At 41.1% G+C, this 27,128-nt stretch overlaps 1 protein-coding gene across 2 annotated transcripts; it reads left to right on the forward strand.

Annotated features, from left to right (window-relative positions):
- The first annotated feature begins 1,649 nt into the window (after positions 1 to 1,649).
- Positions 1,650 to 19,478, forward strand: Lamp5 (lysosomal associated membrane protein family member 5). Of its 2 annotated transcripts, XM_028884527.2 has the most exons (7): positions 1,650 to 2,046; positions 7,471 to 7,759; positions 8,280 to 8,452; positions 8,826 to 8,957; positions 9,082 to 9,187; positions 10,300 to 10,488; positions 18,694 to 19,478. In XM_028884527.2, exons 2-7 carry the CDS (start codon positions 7,696 to 7,698, stop codon positions 18,870 to 18,872), a joined length of 843 nt encoding a protein of 280 aa, XP_028740360.1. In that variant the 5' UTR covers positions 1,650 to 2,046; positions 7,471 to 7,695; the 3' UTR covers positions 18,873 to 19,478. The 2 variants fall into 2 exon arrangements, with proteins under 2 accessions (XP_028740360.1, XP_037061144.1); XM_037205249.1 differs by lacking the exon at positions 1,650 to 2,046 and having other exon boundaries at positions 7,210 to 7,759.
- Positions 19,479 to 27,128: the final 7,650 nt, after the last annotated feature.

Genomic DNA, 27,128 nt, shown 5'->3' on the forward strand with positions numbered 1-27,128 from the left:
TCCTTGAAGGAATTGGAGCTCCAGGGATGTGGAGGAAGAGTCCCCAAAGCTTATAGAAAACCAAACAGCCCAAACCCTACAGCCAGACTCCAGAAACAGAAGTCTCTAATGGCTTGATTTCTTCTCCAACCTAGCACTTTCCTCTCCCCTAAGCTCCATCTTGGGGATGGAAGTCTTAGGAGTCACCCTTTCCAACTCCTGTTTGAGCTGCCATCCTTGGTGGGGAAATGTCTTTTTGTATGCTGTGAAAATTTGTTGCTCTGATTGGTAGGACAATAAGCGGCTTTGCCCTGTCCCCTGGGCACAGCTTTCTTTATCTTTTGGGAGAGTCAGACAAAAGATTCTAGCCTTCTATGCACCTATCCCAATGGCGTCTTGAACTCAACATAGGCTCCTCAGGCTGTTTTCCTTAAAACTGAATGTCATGACATGTGCGTGGTGGCACATACGTGGGCCTAGGATGAACCAAGTTCTGATCTTTGGAGAGATGTAGACCAGATCTTTGTTCTACTTTGATTTTTACTAATTTCATTCTCTCCCTGTGCCTCTTTCCCTGCATCCTAAGAGCCAGGCCTCCTCCTTTCACAGCCTGTAGGGGGAGAGGGGAGGGAGAGGGGAGACACAGGGTACCAGTGGATGCCTAAGCACCTAGCAACATCCTCCACACTCAGCTTCCTTGCTAACAGACACCACCCACGTGTGCCTTACCGGTACTGAGAGAACAGAAACTGAAGCCTACTTTTTGTGGACTCCAGGTTTATCTTTAGATACGTTCCTATCTATTCTCCCAGATAAATTCAGCGATGAGTGCTCCGGAGCCCGCCTCCAGCTTGCGACCCAACTTCCCCAGCCGGTTCCGGCCCATCAAATTGGGAAATGAGGTGATCCATCAGCCTGCATCTCCCAGGAGTGTCTCTGGCTAGGAGCGCCAGGCAGGAGGCGTGCCCCATCTGTGCGCTTAGGCAAAGTCACCAGGGAATAGCAGGGCTATAGCTGTGGGGCTCTGGACCTCTGGGTGACCTGCGTTGGTGTGCATAGCTGCCTGCGGTTTCATTGGTCTGGGATCCAAGGGCAGTTTGACTTCATTTGGGACAGGGGGGCTGTGGACAGCTACCAAACATCCACAGTCTAGGATTTTCATCAGAAGGGTAGTGGGCTCGGGAAATCCTGGGGAGAAAACAGATTTGAGCCTGGAGACTGCACTGACAGATGCCCATCCTGGACTGGAGGGCTGAAGAAAACCTCTGAGAGACTCAGTTCTCCTGGCAGGGGCCTCGGGAGTCTTACAGTCTGAGGAAAGCCTGAGAAGTTATTAACTTCGCTTTTAAATTAAAAAAAAAAAATCAAACTAGCAGTAAACACACAGGGAAAACCAAATCAAAACCGCGATGTGTTCATAGCCATGTGTACTAATTTATATATAAAATGTCAAGGATATATGGAGAATGACTCCTTGGTTTGTATCAAGTGTGAGAGCCCAGAGTTATAATCTGCTCCATCCAGAAGGGGCGAGTCCGGGTGGACAAGTTGCTCTTTGGCGGGTCTGCAGGAACGCAGTCCCCGTCCTGCAGTAGGGCAGGGCGGCACACCCGGAGAACTGTGTAGAGATCAGCTGCTCAGAGCCCTCTGGGCTCTGCAGTCTCTGAGCTCAGGAGCTGCCTCTGAGCTGAAGACTTTTTGATCAAAGACAGTCCCCTGGTTTGTCCCTGGACACCCTTCTTAAAGTGGAAGACTGGATTTTTCTTCTAGCTGGAATCCCCCCCCCCCCAACTCCATACCTTATCCCCAGATTTCCAGAAAAGGAGTGAAGCAGAACAACACCTAACGTCTGAGCCACCTGATTCTGTGCTTCCACCCCCACCCTGGCTCCTGGCGCGCTTTTAGGCCCTCTCGGCTTCCAGGTCTTTGAGCAGAAACCATCGTCTGTTTTGAAACCCTTACTTGGAGCCTGGAGTGCTACAAAAATCCAAGCACCGTCAGGATCTCAAGCGCCTCTGGCATTGGAGTTCTTACCTGGACCTGGATGGCTGGGGCAGTTTCCTTGAGGTGAGGAGGCAAGGAGCTGAGGGTTTGGGGTGGGGGAGGAAAGGAGAAGTGAAATCTTTGTAACTTGATCTCTCTCCTACTTCAATACTTTAAGGCTTACTCTGGCTCCTGTTCACCTACCCCAGGCAGAACAGGGAACCTAAGGAACCAAGAGCAGAGAGCTAAGAAGGTTCATTCCCTTTTCTCCCAGATCTATTCATTTGGCAAGTCTTCCTGGGGTATAAAGGACTGTAGAGAAGCCAACAATACGGTGCTACGAGCCACGGTCTTTCGCAGGCTCAGGACTTCATCAGCTTAGGGTAAAGGCATCAAAACTACAGGCGATAGATTGACTGTGTGTGTGTGTGTGTGTGTGTGTGTGTGTGTGTGTGTGTGTGTGTGACATATATTACATATTACACCCCAGCTGCTGGGATTGAATGGCTACTAGAGAACAAAAGGTTCCTGTCTCCACTGTCGTCCTCCCTCCCAAATGCCATTATTGACTCTAGCCTAGCTTCAAGGTAATAGGAAAATAATTTCAGATAAGACAATTAAGAGTAACTAAAATGACTAGATTCTCTAGGGACTGATACCTCCTAAAAGAGATTGTAAGCACTGAAATGATCTCAGAAGCCAGGTAACAAATTCTTTTAAATGAATCTCAGATTGCCAAATCTTACTTAGGTCCCTAATGTAGCTATTTTTTGGAGAGATATCTTAAAGGATGAAACAACAAAAATCACAAACTCCTGTATGTCTTGTTTTAACTTTACCCCAATTCAGCAAAGTTTCCCTTGCTACTAAGAAGCAGTGAGAATGTGCTCCATGGCCTGAGACCTTACACACTGAAGCAGTGTAGACTGTACTCCTTGGGCTAAGACCTTACACGGATGGTACCTGAAGCCCCACCTAATCAACTAAAACCTAGCCAAAACACTTATCCAGTGACTGGTACAAAGATGAAAATTGTTCCTTTGCTTGAGTTCATTGCTAGGATTTGCATGCTCATGTCTCTTCTCTTCAACCCTCCATGGTGAAGCCATTTGTTTTAAATGAACTCATATGACATTTCTTCAGGTCTTGCTAGGAACGCAGCCAATGAAAGGGCCATTATTTTTATTGTTTCTTTCAATGATTGCCCTCTTTGTAAAAACAGCTTTTGTTGAAATAAATGTGTGAGGGATCAACGAAATTAAAGGATAAAGGTAATCACACCAAGACCAGGAAAGCTGAGTGCAGCTCAAACCCAATCTCTATTTCCAGATCCTTTCAAAATACCATGGTGTTTGACAGCGTATGAACAAAATATTCTGATAAAAACTTATAATTAGGTCCTTATCTCCACTTGTTTTCTGTCCTAGGAAGGATTTGAGGTTTGTAATGATTGATGTTGTGAGATAATTGTTCTGTGATGAGCTAAACAAAGGAAAGGCTTGGGTGAGAGTATTTCTAGCTTAATATGTGTGTGAGACTAGTTCAGTTTAGTTTAATCTGCTTCTGTGATTCATGTTGTGTTTTTGTGTCCACTTGGCTGGTATGACATTGGTGTTGTACAGCAGAATCATTTTTACATTTCACTGTAAGGTGGATAGAAATCCCAATACCCAAATTTCAGCTGGAACAAAGACCAGCCTTTCCTTTGTGAAGTACATAAACATGATTTTGTAAAAATTAATGTTTACCAATTTTCATAATTTTGTCATGATTCAATGCTGGTAAATTTTAGAGATGCAGCAAGTTGACAACTTTAATTTTATGTGGAACAAGTTTTGTACATGTCATTGTTTGCATATATATGTACACAGATTGTCAGAGAAACAATGCAGAGAGTCACTGTACACAAAACCCTATGGATTTGGGTTCTAATTTCTTTTTATTGAAAAATCATGAACACGAAAACATGAAGAGTTACATCTTTGCATTGTTTGCTTACATGAAGTTATACTCTCATCTGCATAGCCTTGCTTTGTCTTCTGTCAAGACTCTTCTTTCCCAAGAGGCTCCTGCCCCTTTTTTTTGTCATTTACAGCCTTTCTTCTCATGGAGGCTGCCTTCTTCTCTTTGCTCCAATATATTACTGCACACCCATTAATGCCACCCCCATCATATTTTCACATGTGATCTTATTCTCTCCCACCTAAACTGGAGAGGTATTTCTACCACTTGGATGATGTAGTGGTTGTCAGATGGCAGGAGAGTCATAGAAACTAATACAATGAGTAAGTATATGAATTGGAGTGAGTCCATCAAAGGACCCAGAAGACCTACTGGAAATCATAAACCTAGTGTGTTTGAATTATACTTATACCTGACATTTAGTGTTGGCCAGCAGTAGCAATGAGTTTGAAAATAGACACATCCGTTATCTATAAGAGTGCACACATTTACACCATTTCTCCTACCTTTTCGTATTCCAGGGGTGAGATATGGATCAAATTTATTCTGGAGACCTTTGTTAATATCTTTATTTATGGGTATAGATGTTTTGTCTACATGGATGTCTATGTACCATGTATATGCCATGGAAATGAGAAAATGGCATCCTGTCCCTTGGGACTGGAGTCACAGATGGTTGTGAGCTGCCATGTGGATGCCTAGAATAGAACTAGGTCCTCTAGAAGATCAGCCAGTGCTCTTAACCACTACTACGTTACCTTTCCAGCCCCATTTGTCAATATCTCAAAGTATGATTTATTGCTAAATTTTCTTTTGTCACTTTTCTGGTTACGGTGAAGACCTAAATATATTTTCTTTAAGACGATTAAACAGTTGTTAGATTAAATATATTTGCAAGTTTGAGATTTAATAATCCAGTTTGTGTTGCAAATAAGAATCATCAGTGATAAGCTGAATGACTTTCTAGATATTTATGCGTGTTTATCATGTTTAAGATCAAACACACACACACACACACACACACACACACACACACACACACACTGAATTAATTATTCTTTGAAGGTGTAGATACTCCCAGGAGGAAAAAAATTAAAACTGTTCCTTCCACTTGCCCCTTTCAACTTGTTTAAATACTCTTTGGTGTCAACAAAGAATCATTTCTATCAGGAACGAAAAGGAATGGAAAGAAATAATTACCAAAGAACCACATTGCACAAATTGTACAGAATGGTTAAGATCATTGGTCAAGAATATTTCACATCTATTATCTTATTATGAAAGGAGACCATTGTGAATGAATTTAGTTTATTTTTCAACAATTCATATCTGCAATAATGCACCATGAAAGAAATCACTGTAATCCTTAACAAGTCTTTCTCCTGCTTTTATATTGCTATTTGTTTATCTCAACTATACACAATGCAAGTGGTTGGTACTCAGTTAAAGTTTATGAATGGCTTCAATCTGTATTTTATTTTGAATAGTTTTTAAATTCAGTGACTCAATTGACCTAACCAACCATCCCTTAAATCAATGGTTCTCAACCTGTGAGTCATGACCCTTCAGGGGGTTGAAGGACCCTTTCATGGGAGTCTCCTAAGACCATTGGAAAACACAGATATTTACATTATAAATATGTTCATAACAGTAGCAACATTACAATTATGAAATAGTAACAAAAATAATTTTATGGTCAAGGGTCACCACAAAATGAGGAACTGTAATAAAGGGTCACAGCATTAGGAAGGTTGAGAACCACTGCCTTAAATGTTACAATTTTTTAGACAAGAAAAAATCAATTCTCTAGAAGGTCACAAATGTAAGTACAACATACTTCATAAATTTATCTTTTCTTTCCTTATTAAAGTAGGAGGAGGAGGGAGGGAGAAAGGGAGAGAGAGAGACAAACATAGACACAGACACACAAGACACACAGAGAGGATGAATGCTTCCTTGCTTTATAAGTTTTACGGTATCACAGGAAAATAAATGTGATATAATCATGCTAACATAACAAGATATATGTTATATATATATGATAAGAGTTGAAATCATATTAGTCACAATTTGCCTTCATTTTTTGTGTATGTAATCATTTATATGACTTGTGAATTTTTTGATGAAATACCAAGATGCAGATATATACAAAAAGATATAAAGCTTCAGTATTAATTCAAGTGTTACTTTATAATTTGAGCTGCTAGTGATCTAACTCTTGTATTTTTTTTTTTTTGGAGAAAATTAAATGCAACCAAATATATTGACAGTTTGAAGCAAACACTATGTTAGAATATGTCTATACTTAAATCAGCACTTTATACATGTCAAGAATGTGGATTATTGATATTTTTAGGTTTCAGGTTTCAATCTGTTTGTTATTTAATAAAGATTTGTAATGGCGATCACAATGTGCTGTGTTTAGAGTCTAAGTGTTATGTAAAGAGAAATGAATATGATCCCTATAAAGTTAAAACACGTGATTTTTTTTCTATTTTAATTCTAACTGGGCCTATGACATTTGAGAAGGTCATTTAATTTTGCAGTGTTTCACATTGGGGTAGGTATAACAATACCTCTATTTTCCCTTGCTCAGCTTCTAACGTCATGGGGCAGTTCAAGCTGACAACACAGGTAAAAATGCTTTGTAGTTTGTCCTTTAACATGACATTGGTGATGACGTATATCTAAGGTGATTATTATTTGTTGACCTAACACAATATCCTCTAATAAAAGAAATATTTGGACATCATTACAATTAACGAGGGCACCATGTCTACTCCCAGAAGAGGTGCATTCTGATTTATGAGCAAGAATTAAAAAATTCAGCGAACTACCAAAAGCAAATAAAGGAATTATCCAGCAATATTTGCCTTTCTGCTCCAGTAGAAGCTTTAGAGTAATACCCGTGTGTTTTCATTACATAACTATGGGTCTTCACCTACAGGATAGTTCTAAAATTTCTGTCCTACCAGACCCCAGATAACCCTGTATGCTCAAGAGCTTCGGGTTTATTTGCAACCCTCTTAACAAAGTGATCACAACTTAATGATCGAGGCTAGCTCAGGCCACAGGCACTCAGAGAGTGGGATTCACGAGCCCCTCGGTCCACAAGGATATACTGCATTGTTTGGTTCCACTTTTGAGGAGGTGTCATTTTAAACTTAGAACCTCTTGAGGGAACAAAGAAGATGTCTCTGAAAGCCAGAAACTGTTGCCATAGCATTTTCCATCTCTGTTCCTGCCTACCCTCCCTCTCCAAAGCAGGAACAATCTGAGCTTTCTGTTAGGAGCAGATAGATGTCTCTCCAGGATCCAGGGTTCCAGTGCTGTTATATCTACACTACATACTGACTGTACCTGGTGGGAGGGTTTAGTAAGTCCGAGGGTGGCATTAAGTTTCCTAGGACAGACTCATCTTTCAGATACCATTGCAGAACAGAAAACAGACCTAGAGAGACGTTTCCTCCCACACACCATCCCAATCCCATTGGCCCTTAAGACAGCCAAATTACAAGTCCTGAAACACAACCTCGTCATTTCCAGCACACTCGGCGTGGACAGCTCCTGCATTCTGGGCGCTTCCTCTGCAGTGAGCCGCGGGAGAGCCACAGAGCCCGGCGCAGCACGCGACTGACCCGCGCTCGCTCCTCCCTGTCCGCGCTCCCCCCACCCCGCCTTAGATCACTCTACCGGGCACTTTGAGGGATTTCCTCCCGGGGCGGCCTTTGCAGCAGCAACACATCTGCCTGGTTGGCGGCAACTGCGAGCATGGATCTCCGAGGAAGAACCCTTCTCAGTGGAGACAGACTTCGGATTCTCCTGATGCTCTTCCGTGAGTAGCGTCTGGGGACCAGGAATGCGGGTTGCACTCTGCAGAGAATCCAATCCACAGAGTAAACCTAGTAGCTTTATGTTTAAAACTGGCCTTTATGTGTTGTGGTTATTTGGGGTTGGCGGTGGGGATGACCCATCGGTGTCTTCTGAGAACTCCCCAAGAGCCACACACCTGTGTGGCATCACCCAGACAGAGCGCGCTACACAGACCATACTCACGATGGGGAGGGGAGGGCATGGCACTGGCAGGAAAGATTAATCCCCAAGTGTGTTTTTTTTAAAGCCCAATCGTATTGTAAGTAAGAATTTAATTTTGTTTTAGATCCTGTTTTCATTATAAAACAGAGGCAGTGAATCTGAATTTGGTAACGCTGAGTTAGAGAAATGGCTTGCGGAGCACACAGCTTCTATCTGGGAACTTTGCCACTCCAAAGCCTGCAGAGAACTGTCTCCCGGTGTCCTAAAGCCTCGGGCTAGTTGAGCCTGAAATCGATGGGATTGCTTTGCTTGCTCCGCAGATGCAATGGCCCAAACCGTGGCAGAACAAGAAGTGGAAAATCTTTCGGGCCTTTCCACGAACCCCGGGAAAGACATATTTGTGGTGCGGGAAAATGGGACGACGTGTCTCATGGCAGAGTTTGCAGCCAAATTTATTGTACCTTATGATGTGTGGGCCAACAATTACGTGGATGTAAGGAACCTTTTTCCTCCCCAGCTTGCCCCTAGGGCTGCAGGGCCGAAGGGCACCCTCCCTTCAGGCCCTGCCAAGACCTCAGTTGCCCGCCTCTTCCCCCCAAATCCCTGCAGGCTGTTCCCGAATGCTGCATGGGGGTTCCAGCTTGCAACGCCTTCTGCTCGCCCTGCCTGCTTTAAAAGTAAACCCCCTCTCTACTCCCCTCCTGGAGGGGTATGCACGTAAGAGTCTACCCGCATGTTACTGGACCCCCGGAGCGCGCGTGCACAGGAGTGCCCAAACCTGCAAGCTAGAGTTTGGACGCGCAGCCCTTCCCGATCTGCGCCAGGGCCCCACGCGCTGAGGGGGCGCGGGGCGTGTGTGTTCCCAGCTGATCACAGAACAGGCTGAGATCGCCTTGACCCGGGGAGCTGAGGTGAATGGCCGCTGTGGCCACAACGAGTCGGAGCTTCAGGTGTTCTGGGTAGATCGCGCCTACACACTCAAAATGCTATTTGTAAAGGTAATTCGGTGCGGTGGACGCAGAGGGATGGTGAAGCCCGCGTGGGTGCGGGCGGTAGTGGCCTCTGGGGTTTTCCATTACAAAGCAGTTGGAGCGGTTCACAGGAGCCTCCCCATCTTGGCAGGAAAGTCACAACACTTCCAAAGGACCAGAGGCGACTTGGAGGCTGAGCAAAGTGCAGTTTGTCTATGATACCTTAGAGAAGACTCACTTTAAAGACCCAGTGAGTGGTAAGTAGTCCAGTGGGGCTGGGAAAGCTTGGGCACAGGAGTAAGAGCAAGCCAGAAACATGCATCCTGTCTCTGGGGTTTGGGAACAGCTCTGGGATTTGTGCTCTGAGTACAAATCTAGCCAGGGCCTGCTTGCTCTCCAGGGTCAATGAGGTGGGAGGGTCTCTGTGTCTCGAGGAAAAGCCTGGACCAAAAATCCTTCAGAATCAAGCTGAAACATGACATTGCCATGGAAGGGGCACCAATGAGTTTTGCTTTTTTTTTTTTTTCATCACGGATTGGTTTGCTCTCATGTATTAAACAATGCAAGAAGACACCAGCGACAGGGTTGGGTGGGCTGCAGGATCTTTCTGTGCACATCCGCATAGCTCTCTGGGACTTTAACTGCAGCCCCCTCAGGGCAGAATTTGTATCTTGTATCTTAATTCATTAGCTTTTCCCACTTAGCCTCACCCTAGTCTTCCAAAAACATTCGAAGAAGAGCACCCACACCTGAAATAAAAACGTGCCTATCAGCAAGCACTATCAAAGACCAGAAATACATTTAAATGTATTTTAAAACAAAAGCAAAATTCACTGTCTCCATCATAAGGAGGCCTACCATCACTCAAGCTCTGCGTTGGAAAGGGATTTTTACTGAGGTTGCAAAAGAATGCTGGCATCATTTCTTCCTCTTTATGTTTTGATAATTGCAGTAAAACAATTATTTTTTTTCTTTCACCAAAATAATCTAGAATTTTTCATAAGAGGAGAGGAGAAAGAGAAGGAACGAGAAAGAACAGCAAGCACGAGAAAGAAGAAAAAATGGAATGCCAACTGTGAAGAGCTGCATCACTGTTCTTTCTGTCTTTGGAATTACTGATTGAGGCTTTAGTTAAAAGGGTTTTGTTTTCAGACAGCACACTTCTTCCAAAATGGAATTCCAAATTAGTATCTAATGAGGACAGTCTCAGAAAAGATGGGGAGTTGGTCCTTCATCCCCACTTGGTGTCTTTCCTGGCGCTCCAGCCCTGGGACTGCAGCACCAATAGGAGGCATAGGTTCTGGGCTTAGCAGAGATCACCCTGGGCTAGGCCACATTCAGCCCAACTGCTACTTTGGTTTTCCCGCAGCTGGGAAGCACACGGCCAACTCTCATCACCTCGCTGCCTTGGTAACTCCATCTGGGATGTCCTATGAATGTCAGGCTCAACAGTCCATTTCTCTGGCCTCCAGTGATCCTCAGAAAACTGTCACCATGATTCTGTCTGCAGTGCACATCCAACCCTTTGACATCATCTCTGATTTTGTCTTCAGTGAAGGTAGGTTACACTGGTGTTAGGAAAGGGAGAGGGGCTGGTTTTAAAGATGGGCTCCCAGGATGTTTTCACTGGCATTTCTTCTATGCTGCAAAGGCAATTTTCACAAGATGTAGAGGTTACACAGTGAATGTGTCAACTTTCTGCAATACCCACCCTGTCCACGCTGCGCGTCCCCCGCCCCCATTTCTTTATTCTCTCACTCACTCCTATGGGAGAAATTATTTCAAGGCAGTTTGATACTCTGCTTATTTCCCATGGGCAGATTCTAGTTTGTTTGAACTTTTACTGGGTTGGGAATTACCAAGTCAATACAAGGAATTATTTAAATGATGATAATATTGGAAGAGTCCCATTTGAGTCACCTGCCACCATTTCCCAAGATATTTTTCATTCACCCAAACAAGCTTCCTCTCACCCTATACCCAACAGAATGCCTCCACCACCGCTAAATAATCATCCCCAGAGCACTTGAGAATTCTGAAGGTAATTTTTTCTTGAGAGAAAGGCCTGACTCTTTTGTGCACCTCCTCCTCCTTCTCTCCTTTTTTCCTCTCCCTACCTCACCTCCACCTGCTCTCTCTTTCCGTCTAGCTTTCCGTGGTGCTCTTGGATAGAATTCAGGCCCCCATCTTAGTGCTTTTCCACTGTGCTGCATTCTAGGACCCAGGCCAGTTATTCATCTTGGCATTGGTTATTATTCATTTTGGCTTTATTAACATCTAACACAGTACTAGATCAGTTTAGGTGTCCAGGTAACTGACTAAATAATATCCTGATATTCAGTTACAGAGACTTTCATATGAGCCTATTTTAGGAGTAGAAACTAAGATCGAGGGGTCAGGATCCCAAAGTTTCAAATATTTACTTTTTATAGGAGCATTTCTAAAATGCAGCAGTGAGTGTCTTTCTTGAGATGAAATAGTACATTTAATATGATACATTATGGTTGTTGAAGACCCAGGAACTCATTATGAGTATTCTGGACTATGTATTATCCTTCCACAGAGTTATCATTACAAGCCCATTTGAGTTCCAGTGGGAATCTTTAGCGGTGTTCAGTGGCCTTGGCTGTCTGCTGGTCAATTGTTATTAACTCTCCCTTGTTTCTTGGCACTTCTGGTATTACAATTGTTGATTTTACTAGTTCTTCAACACTATCCCACTCAAATAAATACATTCTGGGTCATTTCTAGGTTGTTGATCATTGTCTGTGGACTGAGAAATCACACCTGGTATATGTTTAAGTTTATTTGTATACAAAGTACAAACAACTACTGAATAAAGAATAAAGCTCTTGACTATAAATCAGTGAAATTCATCGCATAGAATTAGGTACATATTTTGTTTAAAAAACAATTATTATCCATTTCATTTGTAGATGGGGAAAATTACTAGGCACACATGGAGACTTTAAGCACACATAATTTCCTAAATACAGACAGATTAGGCGTAGACAATTTGCAGTATTACCCAGGCACTTCAGGCTGGTAATTAGTATAGTCTCCCTGTGTAGTGCCCCAGGCTCAGGCTTTAGTGCTCTTGGGAAGAGGTAGGCATCATTCAAAATCACTCACTGGATCTTGCACCTTTGTGTGGAAGATGTTCTTTTGTTCCTGGCGCCTCCTGCCTATGCTTCCTAGCATCTGCCCACAAATGTCTTGGGAGAGATTGTTGTATTCCATTTAAGGGAATTGGAAAGCTTCCTTTTGGATTGCCCTTTCAGGTTATGGCACTGGGGCACCTAGGGGCTTCCAGTGTGTTCTCTCTCTCTCTCTCTCTCTCTCTCTCTCTCTCTCTCTCTCTCTCTCTCTCTCTCTCTGTGTGTGTGTGGACTGGATCTGCTAGAGGGGACAGTGTTTGGTCATATATATCTACACAACCACTATGGTTGTTGTATGCACTTTCAGGTGTGTGTGTGTGTGTGTGTGTGTGTGTGTGTGTGTGTGTGTGTGTGTTTGAAAATGGCCAGGGCTTTGTTGTGAAAGTCCATTTCTTGTGTCAGGGGGTTTTTACCTGATGGTCTTCACAGCTGCCTATTTAGTTGACTATAGGAGATAAGCAAAGAAGGATCGGTGAAATGGGTAAGAGGACCATCACTGGGGCTGAGAGCAGCCAGATGAGGGTTGGCATCTTCATCACACATGTCCACTTAAATGCATTGGACTTAGCTGCAGAACTGATCTTAATCACCAGCATAGCCTAATTTTAATGCACACAGGATTTTTGAATGGCAGTGAATATAGTTGTGATATTAATACGCAGAGTCTGCTTCTTGTAGACCCTGAGGTGGGGCCCCATATGCTAAGCTCCAGATGCTGCTGCTGATTTACAGAATCCTATAGAGGGCTGGTAGGATAAGAGGCTGAGACATACAACAAGCTTTGGTGAGTGGAGATGGATGAGGTTGTAGGAGATGGGAAGCTCCTTGGTTAACCCCATCTAGGGGGAGAGACTCATAATATGAAGATCAGCTTCCATCTGGAGAGGAGAGGGGAGGAGGATGAGATTTCCTTGAGGAAAAGGGCTGGCCATGTGTCTAGTGGCAGCAGTGTAGGAGTAGGAGCATGCATAGCAGTGATTGGCAATATGAGGGGATATAGGCAAATGCTTTAGTGAAACCAGAAAAATTTGAGTGTATTGCAGTTCATGAATGTCTAAACCCAAGCCAACTTTTAATGCTATTTACAGCAATGAGATCAATCTTCATCTTTTGAGTGGTAGATGTCACACTGTGAGATGCACTGGTTACATGGACTATAAAATGGTATCAGTAATATTGGTAATGCATTAAAAAATGATGATGTCCAAAACAAGTTTTGAAAGATAAATTTTTTTTCGTAATTCAAAAAGTTTAGAATGTGAAATTAAATAGTTTCTGGACTTATTTCAATGTTGGTGAAGTCCTGAAATGTAAGCAGTTCTCAGGGTATTTTTCTGAAAATATTGGAGCTCACTGTAGTTTATATTTTATTGCTGCTTATATATTTGATTATGATTTAGTATGGTCCACCCATTTCAATGTACTATAGTTTTGTTACTCAAATTACTCAACTATTAAGAGATTGTGTGTGATTAAATGCACAATTGCCTTCTAAAAAGGGATTGATCATGTATTCATTGAAATAGCATTTCTGTGGGTCTGAAGGATAGCAACTGTTATGTGTCTTAGTAAAAAATTAACAGTAAGCAACCAAAAACAGGAGTGAGGAGGGTTTGGGGTCCCTCTGTGTGATATCCTGTAGAGGCTGCCATGGCTTGGAGCTGTATAGGAACAAGGTCCTCCCTTATCAATGGGAAGCAGCTGTGGGGTGAGGTTTCAAGGACTATACAAAGCAAGCAGGCTCTAAATGGCTAAACATTTGCCTACATGGATTGTTTTAAAAATGATTGGGTTTGTAAAAATTTGAGTTTAGTGCCAGCAGGCTTTTGAGCTAAAGGGTCTCAGCCTGCAGGGAAGAAATAAACAACCAGTGGAGAGGGGACCATTGGCTCATTTGTATACCAAACACACTTTGTATAGCACTGTCACCTGCTGTTCAAAGCACCCGTCTTTCTCAGTTGGGGTTAATTAACTTGTCCTTCTGCAATTAATTCACAGTATAACCCCTTGAGGGTCTGGGGTATTTCTGGCTGATGGGATAGGAGATTCTTCACTGGTAGGGATTGGATCATCCTGAGTATTTTAATGGTTTGAATGAAAGGAAAATTTGACATGCAATGTCAGGAAAACATAGTAGATTATGAAATTTGTCTCTGGTCTCCTTTATTAGAGACTCAAATTTATAGATATTTAAAACAGGTTACAAGAAAACTGGGCATTTTTTAATTTTCAGGGGGAAAACAGTCAAACAAAAGACACAAAGGTCCCCACATACACAGAGTATCAGAGGTCCAGAGAATCCTGAATTCATGAGCATTTACACTTTGTTTTTTGCTTATTTATTTTCAATTTTCGGTACTGGAAATTGAGTCCAGAGACATGCTAGACAAATGCTCTACCCTGTAACTCTACGCCACTGACCTCTGAACTTTTGTATCATTTCCCTAACAGCTGGACCAGGGGATGCTGCCTGTGGGGGCTAATGCTATATTGGAGATGATACCTTTAACTTTTCTCTATGTCACCCTCCCCAAAGAAAACATTGGCAAGATGCCTTCTTATAAGCACTTCGACAGTCTGCAGATTCCAGACATTTTAGACTTGTGTTTGACATGTTATTTTTCAATGTGGCCTTGCTCTCATGGATTACTGTTTGCCAGTACCTCTGGAGTAAACAGCCAATGGGAAGTGATTCCAGAGGCTACCACTGAGAACTATGTTGAAGGCTTCTGTGTGGAACCTGTGCACAGGGCCATGCAATCTGTCATAGAGTTCTGTATTCCAGGCAATATTCTCTGAAGCTAAGGTGGGGCATACCTTCGAGTTGCCCTCTAAGGGGGTAGAGGGAATCTGGCATTTACCCACCAATGCTATCCATTACTGACAGGTGCTTTGAGGACATCTATTCTCTGGAACTTATAGCCTGCCTTGTAGTTAAAGCCCATTGGAAGTGGTGAAGGCCAAGGGGAGAATGGATGGATCATGTGCATGTCTGCTATCCTTAGGGATGGAATTTACACACCTTCCCTGCTGTTGGGAGAGCATACAGTCTAGTAAGAAATGGTATATACAGCACACACCACATTCCCAGCATGAGGATCCTACTAATGATCATACTCACATTATTTTTCATCTATAATATATAAATCTTGATGAACCTGCCATTCGAGGTCACAGTTTCTCAGTGAACAAAGCTAGAGTGTAGAGGCAGCCCACACACAACATGAAAGAGGACCAAGCCCTGTCTCTAGTGACACTGTTAGACAAGAGAGGGATACCCAGCTACCTAAAGTCAACCCTGCTATTTGTTCAGAAACAGTCTGGAAGTTAGGAGAGCCCCAGGCAGACATTTTGGCACTTTGCCTATCCTACTACTGCTCGGCTGGGGCACAATGAAGAGTGTAATGTTTTCAAGGAGTGAATACAGATTTAAAATGAAACACAACAAACAAAGGCCACACCCACTAATTAGAACCTGATTTGGGGGCACATTGTTAAGTTGAGGGGAGTCTAATTGACTGTTGTAGCTGGCATCAGATGGGCCCTGTATTGTCTGGTCTGTTTCCCAAGTCACTGAGCTGCGGTTCACATTTTCTTGTCATGTGTCACACATTCAGTCCTGCATTTTGTATACTCTAAAGTCTAGTCCAGTCAGAGTGTGAGGGATCCCAAATTTTGTGAGTTAGACAGAGATGCAGGGTCCTGGGCCATGTAGAGCCAGATGTAATTTGGGCTAAGCCAAAGGATTCTCTCTTCCTTTATGAGGGAGCTAGGGCCTATATTGCTCTGTGATCTCTGAGTTAATAATCAGATCACTACACAGGATTTTAACTCAGCAGCACACAGGGTTTGTGGATAGCGAGTTTCTGATTGTGTGTGTGTAAAATTCAATGGGAAAACTGTATTGCTTTCACTAACCAATGAGTAATATTTTAAGCATTAAACATTTCTTTTGGTTATAAATTAATGTCATAAAAACAGTGCTATTAGCAGTAGTTGTGACTTTGTCACCAATAGAAACCATTGTTTTTCTACTCACAGAAGTCTGTGCAGGCTTTGTAGAATAACACTGATAATTTTCACTTTATCATCATAGCCAACGTGCATGTATCAATCACAGCCAGCATGCATATGTCAGTAAAGAAACACATACGTTGCTGAATCTCAAATTAATAAAAATACTTGGATAGACGAATTATGATTGTCTTTGCAGCCTTCCATGCATTTTATTTTTGTATTTATAAGCACTGTTCTGAATAGATGCCCACAGTTTCATCACACGTGCTTTAATGACTCATAAGCAGCACCATTTTTTTCAAGTGATGAGAACAGAAGAAATTATGTGTTAGCATTTTATTACAGAAACAAAATACCCAAGACAACCTACTATTTCGAGACATGGTCTCACTATGTAGCACAGGCTGGCCCCAGAAATACATATATTCTTTTTTCTTTGCCTCCCAAGGACTGGGATTACATGTCTAAGCTACCATGCTGGCCCTCCCATGATGTTTTTTTGGCATCTCTATAGCTTGATATTGTCTCATATTCCCCTTTCTTGTCACTTTAGTTCGGGTTTTTCCTAAAGTAACAAAGAACACATGTTTGAGAAACTGCAATAGCATCCCAGCCTCTTTGCCTCCTTCGCTCTCCCTGTGCTTTCCCTGTGCTGCAGTTACACTGCTGAGTCCGTCCATTTCCTTCCAGTGGGGCTTCCTTTACCCCCGGCACAGTACTTAGCCCCTTGGGGCCTCCATTGCTTCATGTATAAAAGGTACAATAATGTTATTTTCCTTGTGCAGTTGTTATGTCACTAGACAAGAGATCACCTTTGTATTTAAAATGGAATGCTAATTTAAGGATCATAATCTAGGTGTGCCAATGCATACCTTTAATCCCAGGAGGCTGAGGCGACAAGATTATGAGTTCCCAAATGAGGCTATCTTAAAAGAAAGCAGAAAAACTTAGGACTCAGGAAAATTTTGAAAAGCTGTATACTGGAGTGTTAAGTTCCCAATTATTCAAGAGGAATGGTTTCTGGGACTCAGGAGAATTCTCTGTTCTTTCTAATTGTCCTGTGTATAGCGGGAAGAGCCTACCATATAGTAGTGACCCAGTAAATGCTTGCTGGTGCATCCTGACTTGAAACCTCAGTTCTCTGAAAGAGATATTAAAAGCTGAGTTTCTGTGCATCTGACTCATAAATATGGTGAAAAGATTCCCAGTTATCTAAAAGGTGTGACTATCAGAAGGTCAGAATTTCCCATTCCCCTCCTTCCCTTCTTCTCCCTCTCTCCCTCCCTCCCTCCCCATCATGTTCCCTTCCCCCCTTTTCTAGGTAGCATTCGATACACAGGGCTATTATATTATTTTGGATTTTAAGAGAGTGAAAATATGACCCAGTTGTGAAGTATTGCTGACATGTTCTCTCTCAGTCTAAATGTCAGCTACATGGATTGTTCAAATGTAAATATTTATCAAGGTGTGCTTCATTTAAAATTATAGTTCAATCTGAGTGTACTAAATGTTCAACTTTTAAAATGTGTAATGAAGTTTAAAGTGTCATGTTTTAAGTGAAGAACAGTGGAAGGTATATAATTCAATACATTTTTACATATACTTGAAACCTAGTCATTAAGTTACAAACCATTCTCATGAGAAACAAAAGTTCTCTTGAGTTCTTTTTCCTGTGTGTGAACACATTTCTAGTTTCTAGGACCATGGAATTCACTTTACCTGTTCAAGAACTTCATAGAAATGGGGATAATACAATCTGTACTTTTTTTTGCGTCAATTTTTATCCAACATAAGGATTCTGAAATTCACTCATTTTGTAACTTGTTGCCATATTTCATTCATCTTTATTGTTGACTAATATTCTACTTTATGAATAGACTGCAGTTTATTCCGTTTTGATAAACATTTTGGTCATTTCCGGATTGAACTATTCTCCATAGTGTCTATGGATATTTTCATTTCAGTCTCATCATGTTCATATGTTTTCATTTTTATTGGGATGGTATAGAAAGGTAGTGCTGGGATCTAAGGCAAGTGTGCATTTGTCTTTGCTAGGAATCACCAGACTGGTGAATGCTTCAGCAATTTATCACTTTAACCAGGTTGTCTAACAGTTTCCCTTTTAACAGTTTGTTTTCAGCAAGTGCTGAGCTCCACATATTCTAGTCATTGCCAGTACTTGTTATTTTCAGTCTTCTTGAACATTTTGCGCTTATAAGTATTCTTGTGTATGCTAGATATTAATTAAAAGTTAAATATGGAAATTAAAATGGTAGTGGCTATATCTAATTCTAAAACATTAGAAATTTAAATAAATTATTCAAGTAAATTTAAAATTGAATGAATTACCCAGATATTTTGATGGCTGCTAGGAATCCAATAACTGAATATGGTCTTGCTAAACTGGTATATACTTACTTGATATTATGTAGAAATATTAAGACTAAGTGAAAGAAAAAAATGACCTGTAAAGGTTTTCCTGAGAGATTATTTCATCTCTGCTTCTTTCCTGCTTTTGCTAGGAGGGCCTAGGATTCAGAGTATTTTCACTAGAGCTCACTGCTTTTTTTTTTTCTTTCTCATTTCAGAGCATAAATGTCCAGTGGATGAGCGAGAGCAGTTGGAAGAGACCTTGCCCCTGATTCTGGGTCTCATCTTGGGCCTTGTCATTGTGATAACACTTGTGATCTACCACATCCACCATAAAATGACTGCCAACCAGGTGCAGATCCCCAGAGACCGATCCCAGTATAAGCACATGGGCTAAGGACCATTAGGCAGACAGCCTCCAGGTCCTGCTCCCCCAAACTGGATCAATTGGAACAACAATGGCACTTTTCACCTGTATACAGGATACACCAACATAGCTACACTCCAACAGGCCTGGGCACTTGAGTCTTGCCTGGCCTGTGTCCACGCTTAAACCCAGGGATGGCAGGCAGATCTTGGGATTTGTGGGTTGAATGGTGACTATTGTTCCATGCTGGGGAGGAAGTGGGGGTGGGTGGGTTGGGTAATAGACAGCTTTCATGCTCATGGTAGCTTAGCTTTGACTCTCTGACTTTGTAAGTCTACATCGCCCAGAAAGGAAGAGATGGCCCTTACATTTAGAAACTGGAAACCCTTCATTTGGGAGACCTCTATTTGCTCCCTTGGCCTCAGCTGGTTTACTTATATGGTTTTCTTTGTTATCTTTCTTTTTATTTAATAGGACAAATTTAAATTTTTTTCTCTCATATATTATATCCCTACTGAAGTTTCCCTTCCCTCCTTTCTTCCCAGTGTACCCCCCCACACACACACCATCCACTCTTCTACCAGGGATATTAACCAAACACAGCATATGAAGTTGCAATAAGACTAGGCACCTCCCCTTATATTTAGACTGAATGAGGCAACCCAGTGGGAGGAAAAGGGTCACAAAAGCAGGCAAAAAAGTCAGAGACAGCTTCCACGCCCACTGTTAGGGGTTCCACAAGAAGATCAAGCTACACAACTGTAACATATATGCAGAGCCTAAGTCAGACCCATGCAGGCTCCCTGATTGTTGGTTCAGTCTCTGTGAGCCCCTATGAGCCCAGGTTAGTTGTTTCTGTGGGTTTTCTTGTGATGTCATGACTCCTCTGGCTCCTGTAATCCTTCCTCCCCCTCTTCTGCAGGATTCCACAAGCTCTACCTAATGTTTGGCTGTGGGTCTCTGCATCTGGTCTCTGCATCTGTTTTCATCAGTTGACAGATGCAGCCTCTCTGATGATGATTATTCTAAGCTCCTGTCTATAAGTTTTTAGCAGAATATTATTAGGAATCACTTAACTGATTTTTTTTTTTTTTTTTTTTTTTTTTTTTTTTTTTTGGCCTATCATGTCTAGTTCTATCCTAGGTGTCTGGGCTACCTAGCCTCTGGTTCCTGGCCCTTCAGGCAATGTCAAGGTTGGGCTCCCTCTTGTGGCATGGGTCTCAAGCTGGACTGGACATTGATTGGCCACTTTTACCACAGCACCTCTTGTAGGCAGGACAAATTGTAGGTTGAAGGTTTTGAGCGTGGGTTGGACTTACATGGTTTCCAATGCACACAAAATGCAACCTCATGCTCCCTGCAGCAAGATCCCTGAACGATCCATGCTTCTGGCTGGCACTCTGCATGTCTAGTGGTTGTTTGGGAATGTTTCACTGCTACCTGCGTCCAGTGACTTTGCAGCACAAGAATCTGTCTAATGTCACTATGCACAGTTGTTTGGAATTCATAATATGTCAGGTCCAAGTGAGGGGACCTAAAGAATCAATCCATGTAAGTTTGCTTTTGAAAATGAATTAAAAAAAAACAACAACACTACACTCTGGTCTTTGGCTGTTTTTTTTTTTGTTTGTTTGTTTTTTGTTTTTTGTTTTTTAATAAGAAAATGAAACTACAATGGTTTAGTAACCAGAGAAGCAGATTGGATTTATATATATATATATATATATATATTTGCAAGAGGATAAACAAAGATGGGGCAGGAATGAAATAAAGAAAATGTTGGTTTTCCCTAGCTGTCTTAGGGTTTTAATTTTTACAAAGAGACACCATGGCCATGGCAACTTTTATAAAGGAAAACATTTAATTGGAGCTGGTTCACAGTTCAGAGGTTTAGTCCATTGTATAGTTAGAATTTTTTTCTTTGGGCCACCAACCTGTTCCCAAATAAAGACACAGAGACTTCTTATTAATTATGAATGCTCAGCCTTAGCTTAGGCTTGTCCCACCAGCTCTTTAAACTTAATTCAACCTGTTTCTATTCATCTACATTTTTCCTCAGGGCTTCTTACTTTTATTTTATTCTGTGTGTCTTACTTTCCTACTTCCTCTATGTCTGTCTGTTTGGTCCCTGGTATCTCACTGGCATCTCCTTTTCTTTCTTCCCTGAGACTGAATTATTCTTCTTAGTTACTCTTCCTGCCCGGAAGTACTACCTACACCTCCTTCCTTGCTATTGACTATTCAGCTTTTTATTGGACCAATCAGGTGCCTTAGACAGGCAAGGTAAAACAGCAACACATCTTTACACAATTAAAGAAATGTAACATACCTTTATACAGTTAAGGAATTGCAATACATCTTTGCAGAGTTAAATAAATATTCCACAACATTTTCCCCTCTTTGTCTAAATAAAAAGAAAGGTTTTAGCTTTAACATAATAAGACAATATACATTAAGAACAATTAGCAGGTAAAAATTACATTTACAATATTCAGTCCATTTGCATTTGACAAATTCAGAGAAAATATTTCATTAAATATCCTGTCTTCATGAGTCCAAAGTTATGTACCTGATTTACTTTCTATCCTAACTTGTATTACCTACCTAAAATTATCTTTTTAGACTTCAAAACATCTTCTTAGATAAACAATTTAAACTTTTATGTTTCTCAACCTTATAAACTTTACATCTTTTATGTAAGTTTCTTTTCTGAATTTGGTATAACTATAACTATCTCATCTTCAACTCCATCAGAGACTTGAATAGGATAAAATATTACCTGAGTGAATAAACAGGAAATATAGAACAAGCAACTTCCAAGACTATAGAAATGACAAAGACATATAGCTGCCTGGACAGTCACCTGAGGTTCCTCTGCAACACTGAGGCATCCATCTTTAGCCTACAGGCCTAGAATATCTGACAGACTTTTCTGTGAAGCAGGAATTTTGAAAGACTGTCCCACCTTGTCTTGGCAAAGTTTGGCAGTCTTTATGTCCTGTGTGTCCAGTTTGTACAGTAAACTGTCAGCAGTCAAGGTAAGGGAAGTTTCTTTCCCAAATGGCTATCTTTGCCACAATTAAAGCAAACTGCAAATGGAGGTTCTTTCATGCTCATCATCCTTTTTTGAAGTAGATTGGTGCTGTCAGAAACAGACATTTCTCACTGTCATGAAAAGCCTTAGCTTATTAAATATCTTAAGTGTCATATTCTGTAGGTTTCTGAAGCATTTGAAGATTACCTATCTATCTAAAATATATCTATTTAACCTTGAAAACATACCTAGCATGACTACAAGTTTGATTGTTATAGATGACTAACTACTAAACTGCATTTCTTAATTATCTTAAACAGTTTGTAATAATAAGTTTCAAAGTTTAGAACTTTATATTACATTTTTAAATGAGCTGCATAGGTAGTACAATATCTTAAATAAGAGTAGAAACATATATACAATATAGCAAAAATAACCTTAAATTTGTATCAATATACAAAAATCCATATCAATGTAAAATATTTGAGATGATTAGTTGTCTTTTTATCCTATATCCCCACTAAATAATGACAAGCACCCATAAATGACCAAAAACCACCCACTCCACCTTTTGGGAATCTGTGTTGTGTTCTCTAGATTGCTCAGTGTTGTCTGGGGGTTACAGTATCCCAAGGGTACCTTGAGAAAATTGAGATAATGTTCAAGTCCTAAGAAAACGAGCTTTATCTTTTGTTGTGCAGTCTCTGTGTAATGGGAAAGTACAAGGCTTATCTGAAGTCCTGGCTAGAGTAGTCTGTGAGGCTGGACCATCTCATCCAGCAGCTTTGAAGTTGTTCTGAATTCAGAACTCTGAGGAAACTGCAACAGAAACTGTATTCTGAAAGACTGGATCACCTGTGGTATCTGGTCCCTTTGCTTTGAAAACATAAATTTCTAAAAGTAACATACATATCTGCACTAACACAAGTATGGACTGTGCATTGTACACAAGCCAGACAAAGATGATTTTTTTTTGTTTTATGTTTGAGCAGGTAAAAGATATCTGTCAACTTTTTAATTTTGTTTGGACTGTATAATCAAACCTCCATCTATGCCACATGAAAGGATGCATGTAATAATAAGTCATAAGGACTCTGTAACCAACAAGAGTTATCATGTCTCATCTAGTCTGAGATGTTCCCATGTCAAGAGATCAGCATATATGTCACCTGCCTTGTCGTTTTTCTAGGTTTATACCTTTATTTCTTTAGCCAAGATTTTGAGGGGGTCTCCCGTAATCAAATATGATCTCTATTAATTTTGAAGGAATCCATAGCTTTCTATTTCCTGAGGGAACAAATTTTCTGAATTCTATTTTAAAGTTAAGACATCCTTAAAGTGTCTAGGCTGATTTAATTTGGCAGTTTCTTTTACAATCCCATGTCTCTCAGCAGCTGCTGTTCACTCATCAGCATTCAAAAAACTCAAAGTCAATCAAGCACCATATAGGATCCAAACTCCTCATGCATTTCCCATCTTTATGTGGCTTATTCTTTTTATATTACTTTACTCTTTCTTTAAAGACTCTACTTAATTATTTTTAAACTACTTATTTTTTCCTATGACCGTCTATACTCATTTTCTTTTCTTTCTTAAGCACCTATGTACACTATAATCTGTTTAAGGTTTTTTTCAGTCTGCTCTTGTTTTACTGTATACCTGTAGCATTCTCTGACCACATGAGCCAAACATTAAACTGTTAAGTGGCAGCTAGGCCCTCTGCCCTGGGTTCTGGAAGTTGGGTCCATGAGAGCTGAACCTTAAGCTCACAGGCCTGTCTGAGTGCTGCATTTAATTGGGAGCTGTGTTTAACCAAGAGCTGCATTGAACTGCCCCAGATCTAGGAAGTTGATAGCCACACTGTGGCAGGCATTTTTACTTAGCTTGTTGTTTCTACTTGGTGTGCCAGCTGCTCAAGTTGGCACACCAGCTGCATAGCAGCTTCTCTTACAGGAGCCACATCTGTTTATTTGTATTTTTTCTTCAGCTTTCTCAGTCCCTATCTGGAAATTTGGTCCCCACATTGGGCACCATTTGTAGTTGTAAGTTTTTCTTTGGGCCACCAACCAGCTTTCCAAATAAAGACACAGAGACTTCTTATTAACTATGAATTCTTGACCTTAGATTAGACTTGTCCAAATAGCTCTTTTAACGTAATTTGACCTGTTTCTATTCATCTACATTTTGCCTTGGAGCTTTTTTCATTCTATGTGTCTTACTTTCCTGCTTCCTCCATCTCTGTCTGTCTGACCCGTGACATCTCCCTAGTGTCTCTTTTTCTTTCTTCCCCAAGTCTAAATTCCTCCTCCTACTTACTCTTCCTATGCAGAGGTCCCACTTATACCTCCTCCCTCACTATTGGCCATTCAGCTTTTTGTTGGACCAATCAGGTGCCTTAGATAGGCAAAGTAAAACAGCAACACATCTTCACATAATTAAACAAATGCAACACATCCTTACATAGTTAAACAATTGTAGCACACCTTTGCATAGTTAAACAAATATTCTGCAATGCCATTGTCATCTTGGTGGGAAGCTGACATGGTGCTGGAGAAGGATCTGAGAGTTCTATGTCTGGATCCACAGGCAGAAAGAAAATAAAATAACACTGGACCTGGCTTGAGCATTTGAAATGTCAAAGCCTACCCCCAGTGACACACTTCCTCCAAAAAGGCCACACCTACTCCAACAGAGCTCCTAATCCTGCTCCCTAATTATTCAAATATATGAGCCTATGGGGGCCAATCTTATTCAAGCCACCACAATAACAGTGATAAATACCTAAATACAAACACATTATAGAGAGGAAATGTTTATTTTGGTTCAATTGTGAAAGGCTTCAGTCCTTGGTTACAATGGAACCATGAAGGCACAGTATAAATCTAGAGCAGAGGATGTCTCCATCTCATACAGCTGGAAGGCAAATAGAAGGATACAGGCAGGGGTGTGGCCAGGTGTAAGAGGCTCTTTGTTTTCTTGTTCAAAATGCTTTCCTAATTAGATGCTGAGTATCCCCTGATTATCATGGATTTTCCTTAAAAATCAGATCTGCAGGGTGTCACTTGCACCTCGCTTTCTCCTCCTTCACTGATTCCTGCCACACAACCTAAATTTTTGGGTCCCAGGAAGGGCTCATCTGCATAGCACAAGTCTCTTTAGTACTCCTCATCCCTTCTACCCCACCAGCTGTAGGAAACGGCAAACTTCCACCTTCATTTCATCCTCTTCTTTTTCTTACTTACTACCAAATCAGAACCTAAGGCAGAGGGCAGCATCCATATGTATTTTTCCTGTTGTAATTTTTTCCTTATATGCCTCTCCCTGGGGAGAGGCTGAGCCTTGGTTGTATGACTTACAGTCCACAGCAAAGGCCATATAAACAATGTATAATGCATAATAGTGCATGCAGATGTATTCTCAAATGACATTCTTTTACTAGGCACTACCTCCTAATGGTTCCACCACCTCCCAGTAGCACCATGGCCTAGGACCACATCCTCAACCCATGGGTTTTTGGGGGATGTTTAAGATGCAAATCCATCGTATCCAGGGAAAACAGATTCTTAAGGTGGAAAGCCAAGGGTTTATCTTGGCAGACATAAACAGCTTTGATAATGACACCTCTGCTGCCACTGATTCTTGCTTTTGGATTTTTCACTTGCTTTTGATTAAAAAGCTGGATGTGGTATAGTAGTGCATGTTGAATTTTGTTTGCTGAAAAACATAATATAGTAAAATTTCTTAGGGAAGTGTATCTGTTTTGAATTATATCTACTTCATAGGCCACCATTTTTAAAACACAATAGAGGCAGAAGAAACCCTGTTCTCTGGCTTTTAGGGTAAGAATATTTCCTCTTCCTCCTATAGTCTTTAACAAAACAAGAGGTAGCTCATTAGTTCATGTCCTAGTGTTTTACCTCTTATAGTCAGAAACCTCTCCCTATCCCAGAAATTCTTACTAAATTAACAAGACTTGCTGTTTTATTTGGGGTAATAAAACACTTCAACCATTCCTTTCTGTGGTCTCTTCAGAAATAACAAAAACAAACAAACAAAACATTTGAACTTCTGAATATTCCCTTTTATTTTTTCCAACTGGTATTCATCAAACATATGATCATTATTAGTTTAGAACTGGCATCCATTTGTGCATTCAAAAACAATGAGTGTGAACATCTGTAATCATTTTGAGCACCTACTGGGTCAAACAGTAATGCTGGGCAGAATGTATAATCTTGACAATTTAGACTCCATAGGGAGAGGACTGTCAGGAAACCAAATACATGCAAATGTGTTACTTTAAAACAACAGTTGAATTCCTGTGTCTGAACTGACTAAATGTTTCTGGAATCTAAATTTTTAATTCTCAAAATTAAGAGGTATCTTTTTTTTCCTACCTGGAACACATGGAATAAATACAAAGTCATTATTACTATTCACCATTAGTGTTACTAGTACGGTCATTCCCCACCATGCCATCTATACCAAGCCATTCTAAGATCATATCTTAAACTCAGTATAAGTTCTTTTGAACCTAGTATTACACCCTATAGCTATGTCCCTGTCTTGATCATGAACTGAGCAAGACAAAGGGGAGCCACAGGATGCAGATCTCTGGGCATTTCTATCCTGAAGTCTCTGAATGTATAGCTTGGACCAGCTCTGAGCTATTTTCATGCCTGTTGCCATTGCCTTACATTGTCGATGCTATTGGAGAAGGAGTAGAAGCAATGGCTCATCTGCTCACATTTCTTAGAGAAAGGAAAGACAACAAAGCAAACAGATAGGCCACAGGTGCTCAATTACCTCTTTAACTGTTGTCTTTCTTTTTTACTGGGAATTGAAACTTAAATGCCTCTGGGCACAAATGGATGATGGATCTGCCTATCTGGAAATGCCAGACCAGATGATGTATATGTAGATATTTTTTTTTTTGAGAAAGGAGTGATTTTTTTCTTTTAAAGTTGTGTATGTGTCTGTGTCTGTGTTACATGCATTCACATGTGTATGGAAATATGTTTTCCCATGGGCAGACACACAGATGCCAGAGAATGACATTGGATATCTTCCTCTTTTGTTATCTGCCTTATTTCCTTGAGACAGGAAGTAGTTTCTCACTAAACTTGAACTTTACTCTTACTGATAGACTAGCCAGCCAGTGAGTTCCTGGAGTCTGCTGGTCTCTGACTGCCCAGCTCAACACCAGGGTTATACACGTTTGTGGCCATATCCAACTTTTTAAAAAGCAGGCC

This window comes from Peromyscus leucopus, chromosome 4 (assembly GCF_004664715.2).
Source record: "Peromyscus leucopus breed LL Stock chromosome 4, UCI_PerLeu_2.1, whole genome shotgun sequence".
Taxonomy (NCBI): Eukaryota; Metazoa; Chordata; class Mammalia; order Rodentia; family Cricetidae; genus Peromyscus; species Peromyscus leucopus.